Source organism: Parambassis ranga, chromosome 14, assembly GCF_900634625.1.
Source record: "Parambassis ranga chromosome 14, fParRan2.1, whole genome shotgun sequence".
Taxonomy (NCBI): Eukaryota; Metazoa; Chordata; class Actinopteri; family Ambassidae; genus Parambassis; species Parambassis ranga.
In genome coordinates, this window is record NC_041034.1 from 12,020,555 (window position 1) to 12,036,728 (window position 16,174).

At 41.7% G+C, this 16,174-nt stretch overlaps 3 protein-coding genes across 9 annotated transcripts; 1 reads left to right on the forward strand and 2 right to left on the reverse strand.

The window, feature by feature from the left end:
- Nucleotides 1-1,090: 1,090 nt before the first annotated feature.
- On the forward strand, nucleotides 1,091-5,356 carry lipia (lipase, member Ia). Of its 3 annotated transcripts, none has more exons than XM_028421280.1 (11): nucleotides 1,091-1,253; nucleotides 1,653-1,736; nucleotides 2,454-2,824; nucleotides 2,900-3,008; nucleotides 3,316-3,417; nucleotides 3,504-3,593; nucleotides 3,670-3,837; nucleotides 4,191-4,280; nucleotides 4,574-4,682; nucleotides 4,763-4,936; nucleotides 5,015-5,356. In XM_028421280.1, exons 2-11 carry the CDS (start codon nucleotides 1,679-1,681, stop codon nucleotides 5,097-5,099), a joined length of 1,356 nt encoding a protein of 451 aa, XP_028277081.1. In that variant the 5' UTR covers nucleotides 1,091-1,253; nucleotides 1,653-1,678; the 3' UTR covers nucleotides 5,100-5,356. The 3 variants fall into 3 exon arrangements, with proteins under 3 accessions (XP_028277081.1, XP_028277084.1, XP_028277082.1); XM_028421283.1 differs by lacking the exon at nucleotides 1,091-1,253 and adding an exon at nucleotides 1,307-1,559; XM_028421281.1 differs by lacking the exon at nucleotides 1,091-1,253 and adding an exon at nucleotides 1,308-1,577.
- An 8-nt stretch (nucleotides 5,357-5,364) lies between these two features.
- Nucleotides 5,365-7,656, reverse strand: LOC114445943 (SH3 domain-containing kinase-binding protein 1). Of its 5 annotated transcripts, none has more exons than XM_028421289.1 (7): nucleotides 7,455-7,656; nucleotides 7,095-7,182; nucleotides 6,872-6,924; nucleotides 6,405-6,518; nucleotides 6,117-6,319; nucleotides 5,985-6,048; nucleotides 5,366-5,903 (listed from the first exon to the last, which is right to left on the reverse strand). In XM_028421289.1, the coding sequence occupies exons 2-7, from the start codon at nucleotides 7,123-7,125 to the stop codon at nucleotides 5,865-5,867; spliced, it is 504 nt and encodes a 167-aa protein (XP_028277090.1). In that variant the 5' UTR covers nucleotides 7,126-7,182; nucleotides 7,455-7,656; the 3' UTR covers nucleotides 5,366-5,864. The 5 variants fall into 5 exon arrangements, with proteins under 5 accessions (XP_028277086.1, XP_028277090.1, XP_028277087.1 ...); XM_028421286.1 differs by having other exon boundaries at nucleotides 6,824-6,924; XM_028421285.1 differs by lacking the exon at nucleotides 7,095-7,182 and having other exon boundaries at nucleotides 5,365-5,903; nucleotides 6,824-6,924.
- Nucleotides 7,657-8,011: 355 nt separating this feature from the next.
- Nucleotides 8,012-16,028, reverse strand: LOC114445798 (uncharacterized protein C2orf16). Its single transcript, XM_028421020.1, has 9 exons — nucleotides 15,903-16,028; nucleotides 13,670-13,731; nucleotides 12,832-13,521; nucleotides 11,861-12,490; nucleotides 9,422-9,534; nucleotides 9,220-9,328; nucleotides 9,001-9,073; nucleotides 8,742-8,804; nucleotides 8,012-8,648 (listed from the first exon to the last, which is right to left on the reverse strand). The coding sequence occupies exons 2-9, from the start codon at nucleotides 13,708-13,710 to the stop codon at nucleotides 8,508-8,510; spliced, it is 1,860 nt and encodes a 619-aa protein (XP_028276821.1). The 5' UTR covers nucleotides 13,711-13,731; nucleotides 15,903-16,028; the 3' UTR covers nucleotides 8,012-8,507.
- Between the last annotated feature and the right edge of the window lie 146 nt (nucleotides 16,029-16,174).

A 16,174-nucleotide genomic window follows, 5' to 3' on the forward strand; every position in this document is an offset into this window, starting at 1 on the left:
GGGGAAAGTTAAATAAGCTATAAAACTATGGAGCTGGCAGCCTTTGGAACCAAACAGAGTGTCCCAACAGAAGCTGTCCCAAGTCAGCCACAGTACCATGCTGGAGTGTGGGTACATCTTAAAATCAATAAAAACCCAGCCTTTCTTCTTGTTACAGCACAGGCGGATCATCAAAACACTACTTACTGTTTATCTCATAAAACCACCCAATCCAACATTAATATCAGACATTAATAGCCCTGATAGCTAGATTGAGTATTAGACAATGGGGCAGATCCACAGGACTCTGTTCAGTTCTCTGTTTACAATGTGTGTAGTACACATTGTCAACACATTGTGTCAGCAAAATTTGCAGCATGCCAGTAAACTAGACTAACAACAAATACAGAGCAACAACACTGAGCGAGCCGAAGTGCCAGCTGCACAGAGGTGTTTATCTATTGATGCGAAGGGTGAAGAAGGCAACTGGACACTCTGGACTCCTGAATGAAAATGACCTGGATGACTGAGGATCAACATGTTCTCACTTGATACACCAACAAGTTTGACAACTACTGACCGGTACTGATAATATCTGAGAAGAAGAAATGTATCAGTACACCCAAAGCTGAGGTACCAGTGTCATTATAAGGACTGGATAAGGTCATTGGTGCATCCTTAGCTTTGACTGAAGCTGCTGACCTAACCATCCATTACAATTGAATTGTATTGGAACACTGATGCTGCATCCAATGACACAGTTCTCCTGGGTTTAGTTTAGTCTTAGGATCGCAAAACACTTTGAACATGGGCCCCTGGGAGCAGACCAGACATTTCCAGCACAGGACACATCTGTTTGGAAAGTGTCATGACCTTTGAAAAGAACTTTTACAATGATGTTTTTGGAAAGAAAAAAACCACAATGACGTATTTTACTTACATTCTCATTCCCTCCACATGAATAAGACTGGTTTCAATACACAAAGCTTAAGTTTGACAGAACTTACATTAAAAACAAAGAAGAGTCGTACAACCGGTTTCTGTTCACAGCAACCGGGAGTGACTTCATAGGAATGTTTCACCTGTGAACACAATGACCTGGGGTGAGGGGTGTGGTTATCCTTGAGAGACTATGCAGACGCAGGAGTACTGCTGCTGTTTTCCTCTCATTTCCTGATGCAAACGCTGCTGAAATATGTGGAGTTACAAACAGAAGATAGTGTGTATCTGTATGGATTTTTGACACTCCCGGCCAGGAAATATTTTCATCTACGGTAAGACTGACAGCGCTGAAGGCGTGTTACACTCTGTCCTTCTTCACAACTAAATTTGAGCAACATACAGTACTCTCAGTAAATGTAAGGCGTCCCCTTGTAGCAGAAGAAACAGAGACACAGATAAAGAAAAGATTTCAGTTTCAGTTATGATAGGTCATTGGCTGAATACTCACAGGGGGTGGAGGCATGTTCAGTCAGAAAGTTTCCCGACTGCCATCAACACTGTAATTACTTTTTTCTGTTCATTCATGAAGACATCACATCAGAAGATAAGTAGATAAGTAACCAGACTTCTTAACTTTGGTCAGTGAGCTCTTAAAGGTAAACTCAACAGAAAAGTTTGTCTTGGTTTCCTTGGTCGTTTGTTTGTAAGTAATCTGACTACTCTATCCACAGGTTGTTGTTCAAAGCTGGTGAAAAGCATGTTCCTGTGGCAGTATCTGACACCCCTGCTGCTGACAACTGTTCTCATATGCACAGGTAAGGCTCAGAGCATAACACTATAAAATGCAAATCACCCTATTTACATTGTAAACTTTGTCCATATATGCTATTTGTAGACACCTACAAGTGTAGTTAGAGTTCAGTCAACACACATTTCAGGAACTGAAATTTCCTGAGAAAAGCCACACATTAGGGCAGATATCCTCCCGTGATCACACGGTGGTTACACTCTGGTTAAACTGGCCTCACAGCTGATATACTGTATGCCTCTGTGGGAGTATGTGCTCACAACTATTGTGCAACAGATACTGTCAACAAAGGTGGAAACATAGATGAGTGTTTTTGAATGCCTTATTTTGTTGTCAGTTGTTTTTTATTGTTTAATGTGCAGTTTTGTTGTGGCATGGACAAAATGACAAATCAAGAAATAACACTTTTTACGTACTTTTCTTACATTTTCTTGTTTCACTATTTGTATATTTTAGAATGTATTTTTCCATTTACTTGCACTGCCATGTTTTATAGGAGGTTCACCAAACTATACACCTGTAATGTAAACCACTATATGACAGTCCGCTGTACAAGGTTAAACACTAACAATGTGTGAAAATCTGACAGCTATCTAAAGCTAATGTGAAAAGTACAAACTGTGTCAATGACAAACTGAACAACACCACATTAGGTCCCGTTCCCTTATCACAAGATGTTATAAAGAAGGTGACATCTTGTCTTTTCTCTTGCCTTCCCTTCCAGCTCAGGAGTGTCATGAGTTCACAGATCTCAGTCTCAGTCATGCCATCATCGGCACCAGCCTCAGAGTGAGGTTGCTCCTGTACACCAGGGAGATCAGCACCTGTGCTGCCCTCCTATCCCACACCAACCTAACGGCCCATCCCCAGTTCAAAATGTCGAGACCCACCACCTTCATCATCCACGGATATCGGCCCACTGGATCTCCACCTGTGTGGGTGAATGAGATCAGAGAGCTGCTGCTGGACAGGAAAGACATGAATGTGGTAGTGGTGGACTGGAACCGTGGAGCCACTAATGTGAATTATCTGAAGGCGGTGGAGAACACACACAAGGCAGCAGGCAACCTCACAGCTTTTATTAAAAGGATGCAGGTATGTATCTGACTGTTTAGACCACAGCCTGTTATATATAATAATAATAATGAGACTAATAACTGATCTTTTCAGGATCATGGCGCCTCTCTGAATGACATCCACATGATCGGGGTCAGTCTAGGAGCTCATATATCAGGCTTCATTGGTGCTAATTTGAATGGACAAGTTGGAAGAATTACAGGTAAGCTGCACATCCTGTTCTGTTTCCCAGAAAATTACAATAATTTCACTGAAACAGCATAATAATGAAGTGAGCCTGATTAACCCTTCACAGCCCCAGCAGAAAACACAACTTTCAGCCCTGAAATAATAATAATGATATTGTATACTGCTTGGATGAATATCACCAGGAAAAAACAGTACCGTTTGATAAGTCCCTGTAGACTCAATCAAACAAAAAGAAAGAAGGAGTTTGGCTTTCTGGCCCCTGTCATCTAGTGTTAATTATTCTAAAACACTACTGAGATTCTCTAATGTAATATTTGCAGCTCTGGATCCTGCGGGGCCTATGTTTACCAGCCTTCCTCCAGAGGGCAGACTGGACCCCACAGATGCACAATTTGTGGATGTCCTGCACACAGACATAGATGGTCAGTTTATAAACTATTGAAAATAGCATACACACTTTATGTACAGTTATTGTTCTCATATTCACATGCAAACTGTCTGCTTGCAGCACTGGGCTTCAGAGAAACTCTGGGTCACATTGATTTCTATGCCAATGGAGGAACAGACCAACCTGGCTGCCCCAGGACCATCTTCTCTGGTAAGATCATTAAGCATCTCGTGTTAAGGAGCTGAACTATAGAATGCTAACAATCCACTTTCTTGACTCTGAACAGGACAATCCTATTTTAAATGTGACCACCAGAGGTCAGCGTTGCTCTTCATGGATACTGTGAATCGGACATGTGACAGCAGAGGCTTTCCCTGCTCATCTTACAGCAAATTTCTGGATGGAGACTGCATGGATTGTGGGCAGTTTGGTGATGCTGGATGTCCTGTCTTTGGTTGGTGATGAATATTGTCACACATATTGTCACACACGTTTGATGATGTATGTTTGTTCTATTTCGCTTTCACCCTCTCTGTCCTATGCCTGCCTTATGACCCAGATCCCTCTGCGTGTTTCTTGCTTTTAAAAAGTAGAAGGGGAGCTTGTGTTGTGTTGAGTTTGAGGCTACTTAATATGGTGCTAACCCACCTACTGAAAAAGTGCCCTATGCACATTTATGGGAGTAAAATCAACTGAGATTCTAAAATGCACATATTTTTGATGTAAAAGTTGAACTACCTGTCTATATGTGTATTTTAATAGTGTGATACTTTAAAACTGATGCAGCTTTTCTGTTTAAACATCCAGGTTATGATGTGACCCAGTGGAAAGACGTCCTGCTGAAACTCAACCAAACAAAAACTTACTTCACAACAAATGCACAATCTCCATTCTGCAGTAAGTAACTAAATTCAAATATGCCTGCAGATAGAAAATAGATACCAGATGTATACCAGATGTAATGTATATAAGTTGATTTGTTTAACAGCAAATTTTTGTTTTGATGAAACATAAAAGAGGAAGTGAAAAGGATGTTGTGTGATGGTTCAGTTATTGTTTTGTATTTTAATGTGTCTGTTCTGTTTTTCAGTGAATCCTGTATGTAACAGCAATGCCACCTAATTCCTAAATGAACAAAAGATTGATTTGATGTTGGTATTTTTGAATAAAAATGTAATGTCCTCTCTCAGTGACGCAGTACAGGGTGGAGGTCATGATATGGAACAAGGAGGTTCGTTGGGGATACTTGACTATAAAACTTCATGGAAATGGAACAGAAGCTGTGGCAGTCATTGACCAGTGAGTGCTCATAAATACCTGCTTGATTTCATCCCTTTCTTCTGTTCTCACTCAGTATTGTGTTTTTGTTTTTCTAACAGTAAAGCCTCAGAGTTCAGGAGGTACACAGACACCAGGCTGCTGGCCCAGTTTAACAAGGACATCCAGCCAGTGAAAAAAGTGTCTCTCAAATTCTCCATTGGGAATGCACTTAAACCCAAACACAAGCTCCGTATCCTCCGAATTCGACTCACACACGTGGTGCGCAAAGAGAGGTATCCACACGAACACACACGCACAACCCCTCACACCCTGCAGCTTGACACTTATAGTAATAACTCCATCCCTCACAGGCCTCTGTGTCGATACGACGTCCTTCTTGAGGAAAACAAAGAGATCACCTTCAACCCCATTCCCTGTGGAGAATCCAACTTCTGATCCAAAATCAGACCTTTGTTAAAAAGTAACCTCACATATTCTCCAGGAAAAATAAGGATGTGCTTGAAAAATTGAAATGTAATATACCGCTATATTTTAACAGAAGATATATGTTTTTCAGAAAAAGGGGGAGAAAGAAAAAAAAATGCTGAAACAGGATTTTATTTGCTTCCATTTGTGGAGCAAGAAAGACCTGTGTTATTAAAAATTGTATAACATGAAAAAAAGACATATTAAACCCATATTCTGCAGAATCATATATTTCTCACAATTCTTACAATGTCCAACATTTTAATTAATACTCTTATACATCAGGAAACAAATCCATTAACCAACAGGTCAGCTAAAAATATATGCAGATATAAATATGATAGTGTATGATGTGTAGTGTAGAAAAGATCGGTCTTCACCTGTGGATTAACTTCCTTCCTCTCTGCTGAGGCCGCATCATCAACACATCTAAAGCCTGCAATACAAACTTCTTCAAAACACTCAAGATAACATCTTCTCCATCAAGCAATGTTAAAAGATGTTGCATAAGTAAATATAACCTGCAGCACTGCTCACTCCCAGAGACAAGTGACAGTCTGCTGCAGCCTTACACCTTGAGTCTGCTCCCTCTGTGCTTCTTCTCTGCACTCTCAGCAGTGACTCAGTAAAAACACTCAGTCCTTGTGGTCAGTCCACTCGGTAATCCAACAGAAAACAAAGACGATGTCCACCAAACAGAAAAGTTTGGATTATTTTGCTGATTTTTCTCACCCCTCATTTAGCCATGTGTTTCTTCATACGCTGAATTTCCAACTACAACAAAACAAAAAAAGTCTCATCTTAAGTGTTTCTGTCAAGTTTTTTTTTAAAGTTAATTCTGTTTAGTTTCTTTACCTGTAAAGTTAAACGAATCCTCTTCTCCTCATCAAGCTCATTCATCAGCAGTTTGATTTCCTTGCTGAAACATAAAACATGTTGAATTCACATGTACTCTAAGAAATGTTATAGCTCATATAAGCAGCATACTTGTGCTGGCTCTTCATTTGTTCAAACTGGCCCCTCAGGTCTCTGAGCTCTGACTGCAGTTGCTCCAGGTTTGGTGAGGTGTGCTTCTGTGGACTTCTGCTTGGCCGGGGCTCAGATGTGAGGCCTGGGTGTAGTACAGCAGAGAGAGCCTTTGGCAGCAGAGAGGAGAAGGACTGTGTGGGTATGCTTTTAGTTTCTGCTGCCTGTATAGAGAGTGAAGATTTAACATAATGAATCACAGCCATTTACACAATAATGACTTGTAAATATATATATATATATACTTACGGGCAGGGTGGATCCATTCTGACTTGTTTGCTGGGAAACAGTTTCATGAAGTGTTGAAGAATTCACAGCCTCACTCTGGCTTTTGTTTGTTTCCTCCTCCATCATGAGTGTTACCTGTAAAACAAATCTAGTTTGAGACATCTTATAAGACCTGTTTGTGTAGTTACTGTCATTGCCACAAGGGGTAGACAACATGTCCACACTGTAGCTTTCAATAAGGAGCCAAAATAGATATCTTACGGCGCTGTACAGACTGTGTCAGTGTGTGCATGAGGCAGCTCAGGAAAAAGTTAAATTTATCCCAAGGACAGATAGGACACAAACACGCCAGACCACACACTCCTTTTACATAAGCCACTACAAGTCAGACTGGATAGTCATCAAAATGGAAGTGACCACTTTCAAAAATGTATACTTCCCAGAGTCTGAAGCTCAGACTGTAACCTCTCATCAGCAGCATGAGCTACCTGCTCATTTAGCTTCTCCGCCACAGACACAATTGAATCAAACTCTTCAGTGTCTTTGAGAGAAAGTGGAGAGTAGATGTTAAAACACATCTTACAAAGCCAGGAAATAGTTTATTAACCTATAATCTTGTCCATTTATTCACTAATGCTTTAACAATCAGTTTTGAACATGCAGTAATAAAGCATTGTAGTGTGTCAATGTAACAGCAGCGGTGAGGCTTACCAGGAATGAGGGCTGAGCTATAGCTGCCCATCGTGACAGAGAAGCAGAGTAAAGGACAGAAAAACCTGCAGACCCTTTAAGTCTACATCTACAAATGACAGATGGTAGCAAGTCAGAGGAATTCAGACTTCTTCCATAATAAAACAACTAACAATTTGACCAAGAACTCTTCATCATAGTGTAAAAATCTAAATGGGGGTGTGACAGTAAGAGGCAGCTGTTTCTCTCATGCCAGAGCATTGAACATTGACACATGCTGAAACCAATGCAGAGAAGAGGAGCATACAGTCATTAGTAAACATATCAACCAATTACCAGATTATTGGCAGTTACGGTACAAGATCTGGGGTATACACTCACCTTGTTTTTCTAGAGTCACTGGTGAGATACAGCAGCATCTGGGGTAACATGACACCATCCATTGTGATCTACAGTGGTCTGCAGAGCATGTTGTGATGAGGAGTGGGACTGTCAGGGCTAAGTTTAGCACAGGACAGAGTGGAGCTCCACTCGCATACAAATAACACTGGGGGCTGGGTGAAGGCGGTGCAGACAGGACATAACAGGGCAGAAGAAAGTGTAATGGTTGAAGGTTTGGATTTATCACTAGATTATCCTTGTTCTGAAATGGGCAGGATCTCCCTCTGATATCATAAAAGCCAGAGTCAATACTGTCACACAGCAGCAGCTTTAAAAGTACAGATTGCAAAGCTCAACCCCTTTTGAGCAACAATGACTAAGGGAGTGTTCACACTGCCATGTTTTGCTTTCAATTGCTCTTTAGTTATGGCTTATTTAAACAAGCGTGTATGCTGCCAGTCGAGCAGATCAGGACGCACCCATCCCATCTACTTTATTACAGAAGATACAAAGACTTCCTGGATGCACAATAAGTTACTGAATGAAAATAACAAATCTACAATGTAAAGAGAACCACATTTTATTTCAAATGTCAAACTCAACATGTGATTACAAGTTTTACAAGGAGACAAAGAGTTGCATCAGCTGCAAGGCTGTGCTCTAATCAAAACATGTTTAATCAAGAAGTCTCATGTTATAAGTCTTTACCAACCACAAAGGTCAAAAAAAGTGTTTTTTGCACGTAAACATGAAATAGATTGCTGCTGGTAAACAAAAAATGCTATTTTAGTACTGTCAAGATCACAAGCAGCAAGTCTCAACCCCCAAACAGCAGGACAGTATCATATAAAGGCATATATTACAAATATCTAAAACAGAGTACTGCAGTACTTGAGATGCAACTGAAACACTTGTAGCAAAACTCAAGAAACAACACTGCAACAATACACCGGTGGGTTGGATGAAGGTTTGTGCAGTCCACTCAGCAGTGAAGGTCTTTGTTTCAGCATTCTCCAGCTTGGGAAACAGAATGCAGCTCAACTCACTGGATTATCACCAGCGTTGTTGGTTGGGTCCTCGGTTGTATGGTGGACGTTGACGCATCACTCTCATGTTGCGGTATTTGGACAATATGCTGTAACTTTTCTTAAACACTGGTCTCTGATTCGGGAAAGGACGTGGCACTATAGTCTCCTTTAAGAAAGCAAAATAATGAAAAATAAGTTTAAAAAGAAGGCAGCGTCATAAGGGAAGCGGTGATTTCGGAAGTCACACATGCATACATACCATGAGAGGTCTTCTAATATTTCCAGACAGGTCAGGGCCCATCCTCCTCAGGCCACCAGGCCTCTGCCAAACACAAGAGTAAGGAATTTGTGTATTAAGTATAATTTTATGGATTCTAGATTGTTGTATGACATCATCATACAGTGATCAATATATAAAACTGAGAATTGTTGCATATGTGCGCTTATATTGGCCTTGGACTGATCTTCTGGCAGTAGTTGAATTACCATGACATGATGTGTGACAAATTTTCACTGACCTGCATAGGTCCTGGTCCTGGTCTCCTGAAGGGCCTCCCAGTTCTGTGGTTGTCATGCATCATATTAGGTGGCCTACAACAAAAAAACAGGAAGATCAGAATCCACATAGCTGCTGCATAGAGCTGCCATTCCAACCTGTTGTCAAAGTTGAAAGGCTGCAATTCCTACTCAGCTCAAGGGTTATGTTTTACTATTAGATAATTCCCATTCTAAAGTACCTGAACATCCTCTTATCCAAATATTCAGGTTTTCTGTTTTCTGGTGATCTGGAATCCTCAGACTTTGAGAGTCTCCTGTTTGGGGAGGTTTCTGCATCTGAACTGCGTTCTGAAAGAAACACAAGCTCAACTTGAGTAAATACATAAAAACCTTTAACATCAAGAGCAAGAGCATAGGCAAGTTAATAAAAAATGTCCTTACCCGTCTTTGACTTTGGGCTGCGATCATTAGGGGGCGAACCACCTTTGGAGGAGCTTGGTCCAGGTGGCCAGTGGGACAAGACAACAAGATCACGTTTCTCGATGGGAGAGGACCTGAAGAGAGATTTATAATCTCCATAAGCATTCTAGTCCCTACAACAGCACAGCTTCAAGTCTTTAGAATGAATTAAACAGACTGAAAGACAAAATACAGTTAGCCTGTCCGTTCTTTTAAGCAATGCAACTTAAAGCAGTCATGAAAAACACTGTTTTGCAGGCAACAAAATTATGATAAAGCCACACTTGTCTTTGGTACTTACAAAAACCATGGAATGTCCATGCTTCTTTACTCCTATTTTTGTACCCTGAATCAATCTGAGTTCTTGTCATTTACTCAGTGATTGTTAGAGCGGCCAAATGTTGGAGAGGACTTTAAGGTATCAGCTTAGATCACGTCAGCAAGTCTTCGATAAATTATTCCTCTTTTAGACACACAGGCAATGCCTCGTTTTCACAGCAAGGTGGTTTTATATTCAGGCCCTTCCTAGTTTTCATTCCAAGGGTTTCACAAGAGGCCATTTGGTTCTTTAGGACAATTGTAGTTTTGACTGGTGGAACACATCTGAAGTAATGATTATGACAGCTTAGCAGCGTCTTCTCTGTAGCTGTGCAGCAGTTCAAAGATGATCCAATGTGTGTCTCACAAGTAGGTCCAAGCTTTTTTGATTACTGAAGGCTTTGCAGGGCGCAGGTTAGAGACTTCCATCTCTTTAGATCCAATATTCCTTTACATGTGAGGCCAATGACTGCAAGGTTGACATCATATGACAGCTTTAGGAGCATGTGCAGCGCAGTTTGGAGTAGTTGTAAGTTGCAGTAATATAAAGTAGGAGGGGGCCCGATTTATACCATCTTCTGTCCATCACACTCAAGATAATATCTTTGCAGGTCGGCATGAGCATGGTTTGGCTTTAGTGTGGCAGGGTTTCGTTCCATTAGCCTTGGGATGAGCGATAAGGGCTCACATCTCTCATCATGAGATTTAGGTCACAGGTCAGATCAAGAAATAACAGACATGTCGACCTGTTGGTCAAAACCAAATTCACACTGGTATGAAGATAAAAAGATGGAGTGATAATAAGCCCAGAGCTAAGGCTTATTTAGCTGCTGCCCCAAATGCAGTATTGCGTTACAATTCTTGCCACTTTTTATCTTATTCACAGCAATTTATGTCCAGTCTGTTTCGATGTGTTAAGTTCCACACTGTTTCGAGGTCTCATCCACTGTAGGTTTTTCCCAGCTACGTCAAACATCACCATCCGTATTCTTGCATATGCTGAACTGCACTTCATCAAAACAGCTTTGACATGGTTCAGATCTGGTACGTGCCTGAAAGCATGGGATCTATAGAAATGCTTCTTCGGGGTTCCTGACTGCAGGGAAGCAGGAGTGAAGTACAAGCAGTAGCAGTAGTTGTCTCCTCTTAGTTTTCAGTGGGAATGATAGAACTACACATCTTCTTCTTGTGTGACTTACTAAATTCTTTGATTTCTGCTGCTCCGGGAATGAGGACAAAAATCCTGAACCTAGTAGCATCTTTGTCTAGGTTTTAATAATTTTTTCAAGTTTCAAGAATAAATATTTTGAAGGTTGGGGGGGGGGATATGCACCTATGTAGGTGTTTGGTAATTTAAAGTTCAAACTATGAATTATGTTCTAATAAATTTATCATCAGGGAAAATGAATATGAGCAGTTTTCAGCTCGTAGCACCCCTAAGCGACAGAATTTCGTCTTCTTTTGTCAGCTGTTCCCAGCAATGACCACTATGTGTGTCATCCGAATTCCCATGCTGACGTATCCGTAGTTCAGGCTGTATTCTTGGGAACTCCATCAGTCTTGCTACTTACTTCGTAATTTCTCTTGGTGTTTATCGCAAGCCTGACCCATTTTCAGCCATGTAAAGTTGCAGCATGGCAATTTCCTTTGATGATTTTAAGGGGAGTCTGCTCCTCCATTAGCTGTTTCCGTTTTACAATTTTACAGCGTGTTGAATCTCCAGCTTCTGTTTGGCCATGTCCTTTGTTAAGGATGAAGTGGTATCCACAACATGCTTCTTTTTAAGCTTAGAACTGAGAAATCCACCAACAGCAGAGCTCAATCATTTTCCACACTCCTCATCAATGCTAATAAACATTTGTCAGGGTTTAAAATGGGTTTGGCTTTAAAGTTGTGCTGTGTGACATCCCACTTGATACGAAGTTACTTTGACACATGCGTAGCACACAGATAGGGAGGCATTTGAAAACACTGTTGCTCACTTATGTCATCATGATATCTCCATTTTCCACAGCTGGCACCCATTTCAAAAAGAGACATTCTTTCTTGATCTCATTATTTCATCAAGCCCCTGCGAACAGTGCAACAAGGAAAATACCGTACCTGTGTGTGTTCAAGGACCGGCGAGACTCCACCTGTTCTTTTCCTGTATCAGAGCCTCTTGAAGACTTGGCCTCTTCTCTGGGTGGTGACTGTTGTAGTTTTGCCCTTCTTGGTTCAAACTTTTTCAGTGGAACTGCATTGAATGGGAAACGCCTCTTCCTTATAGCAAAACCATAGCTGGGATTTCCTCGAGGTGCAGGGTCACCCAGGTGAAACCTGGGTTTCACAAATGGAGGTAATCTGAGCTTCATGAGAGACTCTGCTCTAATTTGCCGGTTTTTAACTAGGAGACTTCTATCTCTTAGAGACAATGGTTTAGGACCAAATGGCCTGGGAATACGGAGTGGCTGGGGTCGCTCTCTCTTGGGGTATTTTGGATTGCCATGCTCCAGCACAGGGTCTGAGGAGGGCATGCTGATGTCTGATATCCTCCTCTTGCGGGGTCCTGCCCCTTGCCTCTCATGGGGGCTCCTGTGGTATGAGGATGATGGTGATGGACCTCCTTTCCATGAAGGGGATCTGTAAGGGGGTGGATGAGGGACATCTTGTGCCCTCTCTCTACTGTGGGAACGACTGCCCTGCCTCTCTCCGGGACCACGCTGCCGCCTGGTGTCTTGCTCAGATGACCACCTGCATATCCATCAAACAATACAGAAATCATTACAATGACAGATCCATTGCCATTTCAAGTTGGAGGCCGAACTTTTAACTTCTATGTTAATGTAGCCCCTTCACAATGCCATGACAGAATGAAACAGGTAGAAGTAGTAAATTTTCAAAGAGCAATTACAGATGTTACATTCCTCCTTAATGGCAGGTGAACCCACATTTACATCAGACCCCCCTCAATCCCCTCTAACAATTATGGGCCGGGGAAATCATTACAACCCCTGTGCCTGGGAGGAGTGGCAAGCCTCAAGCCTCCTCTTTAATAATTTTACCCAGCTGGGGTTGTTGCTTCACTCCTGTACCTCTCTGTACATGAGCCTCTCCCATGTATCTCTCTGGGGCTCCTCTGTGACCCAGAGGGCCCGTGTTCTCCATTGTGTGGATGAGAGAATGAGCCAGCTTCATTCCAGCGCTTCATGCCATGACCAGGGTGATCATAATGCCTTTCTCTTGGACTGTAACTCCCTCGAGGGTCTCGATTTCGCTGCTCATGTTGGGGAAACCCAGATTGCCTTTTATTGCCCCTGAAAGATCCCTGGTAGGCGGGGGAAGGGCCTGGCCTCCTGTCAGCTGGGTGGTTATGGAAATGTCTCGGGGACGGTGACCTATGCCCCGAGGGTTGGCCGTGGAAAGGTGGGCCTCTTTGACTCTGGTGTCCTTGTGAAGGACTGTGAGAGGATGAATGATGCTGGACGTGAGGGGACCGATGTGGCCTTGCCGGAGAAGGCCTTCTTTGGCTATGATGCGGATCCATTTTGGGAGGGTATGCTTGAAAAGAATCATGATTCTGGGACCTCCAGTGATTGAAACGTTGCTCCCTTTGCTCTCCACTTGGAGGAACTCTTTTGGCAACAGGGGGTCGTCCTCTACCTCTGGATTCTCTCCAGTTAAAAGGGCCTTTTACTGAGTAACTTGGGACATCTCCTCGCCCTTTGGAGTTTGGGTTAAAATTCCCTTCACGAGGTCCCATACCACGATCATCGCCATAAGGTCTGTTGAAACACAGTAAAAAAAAAACTGGTGAGCTACAGCTTATACATTAAACTAGTTTACAAAATCAGGGGCAACATTTGTCTTAAGTCTCCCCAAAACATTAAAAAATTGGATTGGCTGCAACTAGACATGAGAGGCATACATTACCTGTGCTTTAAGCGTGGTGGCCCAAAATGAGTTCGGACCATCTTTGGAAATTGGTGACTAATCTAAAGGTAAAAAACAGCACATTAAATTAGATAGAAAAGTTGACAAAGCATTTAGAATCATTGACTAACTGTTACTCAGCCAAAACAAACTATAGGGTTTCAATTCATGATGCTGAAGAAACTGTCACAACACATTAAGTGCAGCAAGCATTAAATGCTTAGTACACAGAGAGGGTAAGGCCCTGTCCACACGGATCCAGCGTATTAGCAGCTCAAAAATTATAACTTTTGAAAATGACCCCACAGCTCACCCCGTGCCCTAACTCTTGTGCGCTTACTCTGACAACAACAAACTACTGAACTTGTTATTCCTTTCACAGCAAAATCTTCAGCTCCTCTGCCAACACAGCAAGTGGATGATAACTATTATGTTTTTCTGTTACAGTGGTTTTGTGTGGATACATGCGGATACATTAACTGAAATGATGCCGCCTTTACGGAAATTGTTTTTTAAATGAAAGCGACTTTATCTTTTGTGCACGTGGCCTGAATTATATTTATTTTTTACTTTTTTTTAAATCCATTAGGTTACATTAAGATGAAATGCATAAAGCCAACCAACTACAATATGTAAAACATTATGTAGAGATCAAGGTTTGTTAGTCTTATCAGCAGCCAGTTTATTCAGTAGCGTCACTGTGTAGATTAGATTAAACAAAATGCACTATTGCAATATTCCATCCTGCCTTTTCTTTTTTTGTTATAGCAACAAATGGCCAAACAGCGTATTGTCAACATTGTGCAATTTTGGGTTGGGCGAGATAAAGATAAAAAAATGAATCACAATTAATTGTGCCATTTAGCCGATAACGGCTTGACGGATTGATGACAATTGCACTTACATGTTTTTGACTCTAAATTCACAACATTGTTCCAAAATGATACTGACAAATCATCAGTCAAGTTAACTCCTTCATTCTAACAGGTTAAGCTGGTAACAGCTCTCACCTGTCCACGACCCTGTCCCTTCATCCCACAGTTTCTGGTCGTTAACTGGCCATTAACCAACTATAGGGATCTTAGTCATGTGAGCTCCTGCAAGAGCCACCCACAGAGGTCCTGAACACATAAAACTCAGATTCCCAACCAGAAAAGTAGCAGAACTGACGAAGCCACTTGGGGGAGTGGCGAAACGTCTTCAAAAAACAATCCTTGAGTCCAGTTGCCTCGTTTTAAACTCTTGGAAATGACTATGACCTGGATGAATGAGAGCATCCACAAATATAATAATAAGAATGTTTCTTAAATGGCAGGTCTCCTATCATTTATTGTGACTGATAAATACGAGAAGGAATAGTGCATTGTCAGCCCGTAAAATACTCCAAAGTCTCCGCTTTAGCTTTATGCGCGTTCCCGCGACGGGGCACGCGTTTCTCGGTAGGCATGCAAAACTCGCACAACACCAGTACAACTGACCACGTTCTTACTCTTCGCCCAAATTTGCAGTGTTGACTAAATCTGAGTTAATTGACTAAACGGATCGGGCAACGACTCGGCTATGAAAATAGGCTATAGTTAAAACATTTATTTACATATCCCAAGAAAACCTTTTGGACGCACCTGAGACGTAAGTCACAGTACTAAATGTAATTCAGACTCACTAACTGGCAGCCAGCCAACCCATTAAACGCGACATCACACAATACTATCCTAACAAATTGACTTTTTTATATAGCAATATTTGACACCTGATAAAAATATATTTATAATGGTGCTGATCGTTTGGGTTGGTACTGATAAATATGGTGGCCGCGGACTCAGTTTCACTCCTGCTCCTTACGGCCTGATTTAGGAACAGAGCGTGTCGAGCTTCCATTTTTAGCATTAGCTCCTGGAAACTGCTCATAAAATGTAACAAGACCGATCTTTCGATGAAAGAAAACAATCCCGCCTCTGCTGTGATGAGTACACTGTCTCAGATTTTTACTTGGTTTTCTTTCCTCGACACAAACATGGGAATGCGGGTCGAGCAAACCACATTATCGAATTGCTAAATTAGCCAAGACCAGCTAGCGATACCCGCTAGTTTGTAACACCCAATAGAACTCGGACAAAATGACACTCACGCGGAATCATTTTGAACAGCTTTGCTGTACGGTACAAAATTGAGCAAAAACGTATAAATGACAAAACTAATAGGTGTAATTCAACATTAAAGAACGCGTACTTACAAAAAACAGAGGTGAAAATGACGCACAACACAGTTCAGCTGTTGTGCTCTTCTTCGTCGCTCTGCCTGTCGGACCATTAACTAAACACAGCTCCACAGAGGCGCTGGAGCAACTCCCAGCCGGTAGGAGCCCACCTACCGGCTGGGAGTGTGACATCTACTGCTCACCCCAGTGCAATTTTGTTATGTTATGTTATGTTATGTTATGTTATGTTATGTTATGTTATGTTATTTATTTATTTTTGGAAGATGATTGAGTTGTTTTGCATCCTG

Excerpts from the sequence above, each read along its gene's own strand:
- LOC114445798 (XM_028421020.1), bottom strand. The coding sequence starts at position 13,710 with ATGGTCCGAACTCATTTTGGGCCACCACGCTTAAAGCACAG. Across the intron at positions 12,491-12,831 it reads AGAGGCTCATGTACAGAGAG|GTGGTCATCTGAGCAAGACA; the intron begins GTACAGGAGTGA and ends ATGGATATGCAG. Across the intron at positions 8,805-9,000 it reads CAGGACCAGGACCTATGCAG|AGGCCTGGTGGCCTGAGGAG; the intron begins GTCAGTGAAAAT and ends TGTGTTTGGCAG.
- LOC114445943 (XM_028421285.1), bottom strand. The coding sequence starts at position 7,512 with ATGGTGTCATGTTACCCCAGATGCTGCTGTATCTCACCAGTGACTCTA. Across the intron at positions 6,519-6,823 it reads AGTCTGAGCTTCAGACTCTG|GTAACACTCATGATGGAGGA; the intron begins GGAAGTATACAT and ends TTTGTTTTACAG. Across the intron at positions 6,320-6,404 it reads AGAATGGATCCACCCTGCCC|GCAGCAGAAACTAAAAGCAT; the intron begins GTAAGTATATAT and ends CTCTCTATACAG.
- lipia (XM_028421280.1), top strand. The coding sequence starts at position 1,679 with ATGTTCCTGTGGCAGTATCTGACACCCCTGCTGCTGACAACTGTTCTC. Across the intron at positions 3,594-3,669 it reads CCCCAGGACCATCTTCTCTG|GACAATCCTATTTTAAATGT; the intron begins GTAAGATCATTA and ends GACTCTGAACAG. Across the intron at positions 3,838-4,190 it reads TGCTGGATGTCCTGTCTTTG|GTTATGATGTGACCCAGTGG; the intron begins GTTGGTGATGAA and ends TTAAACATCCAG.